Source organism: Cordyceps militaris (genome assembly GCF_000225605.1).
Source record: "Cordyceps militaris CM01 unplaced genomic scaffold CCM_S00003, whole genome shotgun sequence".
Taxonomy (NCBI): Eukaryota; Fungi; Ascomycota; class Sordariomycetes; order Hypocreales; family Cordycipitaceae; genus Cordyceps; species Cordyceps militaris.
The window spans coordinates 473,793-477,685 of NW_006271971.1; the positions used below are offsets into that span (position 1 = coordinate 473,793).

Sequence of the window (3,893 nt, forward strand, 5' to 3'; positions counted from 1 at the left end):
GGTGTCACTTTCTTCTGCTCCGTCGGCCGTATCGCGAGGTCGTTTCGTTATGGCGGGGTCCCGCCTTGGTTGTTTTGATGGCAAGGTATCGCCTTCGACCGATCCGTCGGCCATATCATAAAGTCCTTTCTTTGTAGCTCTGGCCGTTGGCGGTTCAGATAACTGCCTTTCGCACATGGCGGTCTCAGAGGTATCCGGCCGATCAGCATCTCTGGCCGCCTGTGTATCAGATACCCAATTGTAAATCCAGTCTAAACGAGGATTGATAGAGTCGCGTATACTGGGATATCTTTGGCCTTTCCTCGCCATAATCTGACGACACTCATTTACGAAATATTCATGACGCGCTTTCCAGAAGCCAAGGTCGTCTGGCAGTTGGCTGCCGTCACTCATCAGTAGGTCGGTAACGCGTCCCTTGGCGCGTAACTCCTGTCTCTGAATAGCATCGATGCCCTCTTTCCCTTCCTTCCGCAGAAGGCTCATCGCCTGGGCGACTCGATGTTTCCACCTATTTAGGCGTTGGGTGGGTTCGCGCCAGTTGGGGTCGCTGTCGTTTGAGCTATCGAACGTTAAAATAGAGCGGTCTCCTGAGGCGGGCCCGGACCAGGTGCTAGAAGGGGCCGGCGACTGGATAACTTCATTATTTTCCGTAGTCATACTGCAGTGCTTAGAAGGTGGGACGAATGATGATGCCGAACGTAAGTGTTTGGAGGTAGCGTGGTTCATGGTAGTGTCTGCGCTGACAAAGCACTACAATTAGCAAATAGAGCACGCCGCTTTAGCGCTTGGTTAAATGGCACTTCATCCTCCCGCACCCGTAATATTGGTTGTACCGGTTGGTACACAGATCCTCACCAATCAACCCACCTCGTCTACGCGCCGTTCTGCTACCCCTCCTTTTGAACTTCAGAAGGATTGGCTGGTGGCTACGTTTTCATTTTCACAGTATGAGCGTTGATGATGATTGGCTCCCCGGCTCTGATGCCTTGCACGACAATGTAGGGCAATCAACAGACTATATCTTCCTGCGTTCAAGACCCCCCCCTAGCTTTGTGCAAACTCGACTCTTCTTTTTACAAACCACTTTTCAATCCTCAAAACTATGACGTGGACAATTATCTCTATACACGCCCCGTCGTCCGTTGTCGACCACTCGCATAACTATATCTTCCGCGTAAGTGAAGAGTTGGACTTTGCCTCCGATAGTTATGCCTCCAAGAGCCCGTCTGACCAAAGCGACAATGGCACACCCGCTCCGGCGTCTCTCCCCCCCGACGTCACGCTTGCGTTGACCACAGGGCATTTTCCGAAGGATCCTAGAGTCGGCTTTGTTTTCGGCACAGACAGGGACAAATGCGATATACTCCTTCCCCGGAACCCAGAGCATGCTATTAGCTCAAGGCAGTTTGCGATTACGTTTCAGACCAGCAGTGGGGCTGTCATTCTGCGCAACTTGTCCAGACGACACACAAAAATTGTGATAGGGACAAGTTTGGAGACAACCCGATTGCAGACGCAGAGGGCTATGCCCAGCGGGCGCATAGCTGTACGGTTTCATGGGCTGACCATAGAGCTCAGTCGACCTTGGGGAGATGATCATGTTCCAAAAATCTACACCACTTTCCTTGCCACACTCGCCAATGCGGTCCCAAATCTCGGAGCGATGCAGCTCTCGAGCGCGGCTGCATCGTCCGCGAGAACCTCTACAAGCAACAGACGAAGCATCTACGGGTCCGAAGTTATCGTTGGGTCAGGGGCGTCCGCGATAGTTTACCGGGCATCCCATAGGCAAACCGGTGATGTTGTCGCCATCAAACGCTACAAAGAGAAGCGCGCAACAACTACCTGGAAAGAGGGTAGCATACTTTGCACGCTGAGCCACGTACGTTGTGAACTCGTCACTCACGCTGTCTTTCTCTAATACCTCACAGAAACATATCGTCACCTTTCACCACTTTCATGTTCGTGATGGAGAAGGAGCAGAGCTCATTATGGAGTATGCTGTTCTCGGTAGCCTACTCGACCAAATGAGAGCTATGAGACTTACGGTGAAGGAAGCCCGCACGACTATCGAACATACCCTCCTAGCGCTGCAGTATCTACACGACAAGGGAATCACCCATCGGGATATCAAGCCCGGTAATATACTCATCATGGACCGTAATCCAATCCACGCCAAGGTCGCCGATTTTGGGATATCTAGCAAGGCTGATTACCACGACACGCTTTGCGGCACGGCCCGGTATAGTGCACCCGAAATATGTCAGCCACCATACACAGCAAAGGTCGACATTTGGTATGTGGGAGTCATAATGATGGAACTCTTGGGGAGTCTTCCCGCAAAGAGCAAGGTGTCCTGGGCTGAGAAGTTGGTGGCGCACAAGACAAAGCAGCCATCGAATATGGTGACAGAATTGCTGGACGCATGCTTGCAACTTGAGCCAAAAGACAGAGCGACCGCTAAGAAATGCCTTCAACTTCCCTTTTTCGATTCCCAAACTGATGAAGCACAAAATCAGACTCTTCTCGCGAATAGCCTTGATGCTGAGGGCTGTGCAACGGTTGTGAGAATCGACAGCAGCATCCCAGACACTGCCCCATGCGATGTGCCGGAAAACAAACCTCCGCTCCTGCTAGAGGAGCAGGGAGAAGAGCCTCCACCAGCAGTCTCCAATCTAGGTTGGAACGTAGAGGACTTGGAACCATTTCTGCTGCACGGGGAAGGGGAGCAAATCGCGTCTCCTCCACAGTTGCAAGGCTGGACAAGTGAAGACTGGGACCGTCTCCTGTCACAGGCAGAAACTCGGCCAGAACTATACCTGAATCTTCCCCTATTTGAAGAGATTCCCACCTGGAACCCAATTGACGTGGAAAATTGGATCCCCGGCGGTGCACGCGACGTTCAATCGGACACAGCTGCAACGGACCCCGTGACTGCGTCGGACAGCGACAAGTGATAACAAGCTGCTCATGGCAAACAGGACAAATATCACGAGACTGCGGGCGGGTCAAGGCACAATTGTAGGTGGCGATATCCTCCGGTCTCGCAAATGCTGCTTGTTCCTCCTGACTGGTGCAGTGACACGACTGAAGTACTGTCAGAGGACGAGGAAAGGAAGAGAACGAACGGTGAGGCTACATAGATGGAAGGAAACGAGGCGACATCGTAAATGAACCTTCACTCTACATCCACTCCTCTCAATCCGGTCCAGTAGATCAACGCCACTTGATTGAGTTGAGTGGTGTGCAATCCTGGATCTCTGATTCATCTATTTGCAAGTCTGACCTTGGAACTACATACATTCCCACGCCCACAAGTAGTCGGAGAACCAGCCTGCCAGCTGACGGCGAACACGAAACGTCTTCTGTATAAAATTTCTTTTACTCACTCAATAGACATCATCGGCCCACGTTGCATGCAAGACATGTACAAACAGGTGAGGGCAACAGAAATCCACGAGAGGGCCAAGAATATCTCATCTATTATCCTATTTATATTAACTCAATATAGCCTATCGATCTAAATATTACAGTACAATGCTAAGGTCCCAAATTAAACTACTCCTCACTTCCTTCCAACGAGACGTCATCGCCGCTGGAGTACTGCTCGTCTCCGTCATTCGAAGACTTCAGCGTCTCCATTGTTTCCGCCTTCAGAGACTTCAGCGTCTCCGTTGCTTTGGTCGTCGAAGACTTGATCGTCTCCGTTGTTTCCGCCTTCAGAGACTTCAGCGTCTCCGTTGCTTTGGTTGTCGAAGACTTGAGTGTCTTCGTTGTTTCCGCCTTCAGAAACTTCAGCGTCTCCGTCGCTTTCGTTGCCGGAAGATTTCTCGGCTTCGTTGTCGGAAGATTGCCCGGCTTCGTTGTCGGAAGTTTGCCCGGCTTCGTTGTCT

At 51.4% G+C, this 3,893-nt stretch overlaps 1 protein-coding gene across 1 annotated transcript; it reads left to right on the top strand.

Annotated features, from left to right (window-relative positions):
* Positions 1–1,663: 1,663 nt before the first annotated feature.
* CCM_03746 (Protein kinase domain containing protein) lies at positions 1,664–2,957 on the top strand (the record flags this gene model as incomplete). Its single annotated transcript, XM_006668894.1, has 2 exons — positions 1,664–1,882; positions 1,932–2,957. 2 exons carry the CDS (start codon positions 1,664–1,666, stop codon positions 2,955–2,957), a joined length of 1,245 nt encoding a protein of 414 aa, XP_006668957.1.
* Positions 2,958–3,893: the final 936 nt, after the last annotated feature.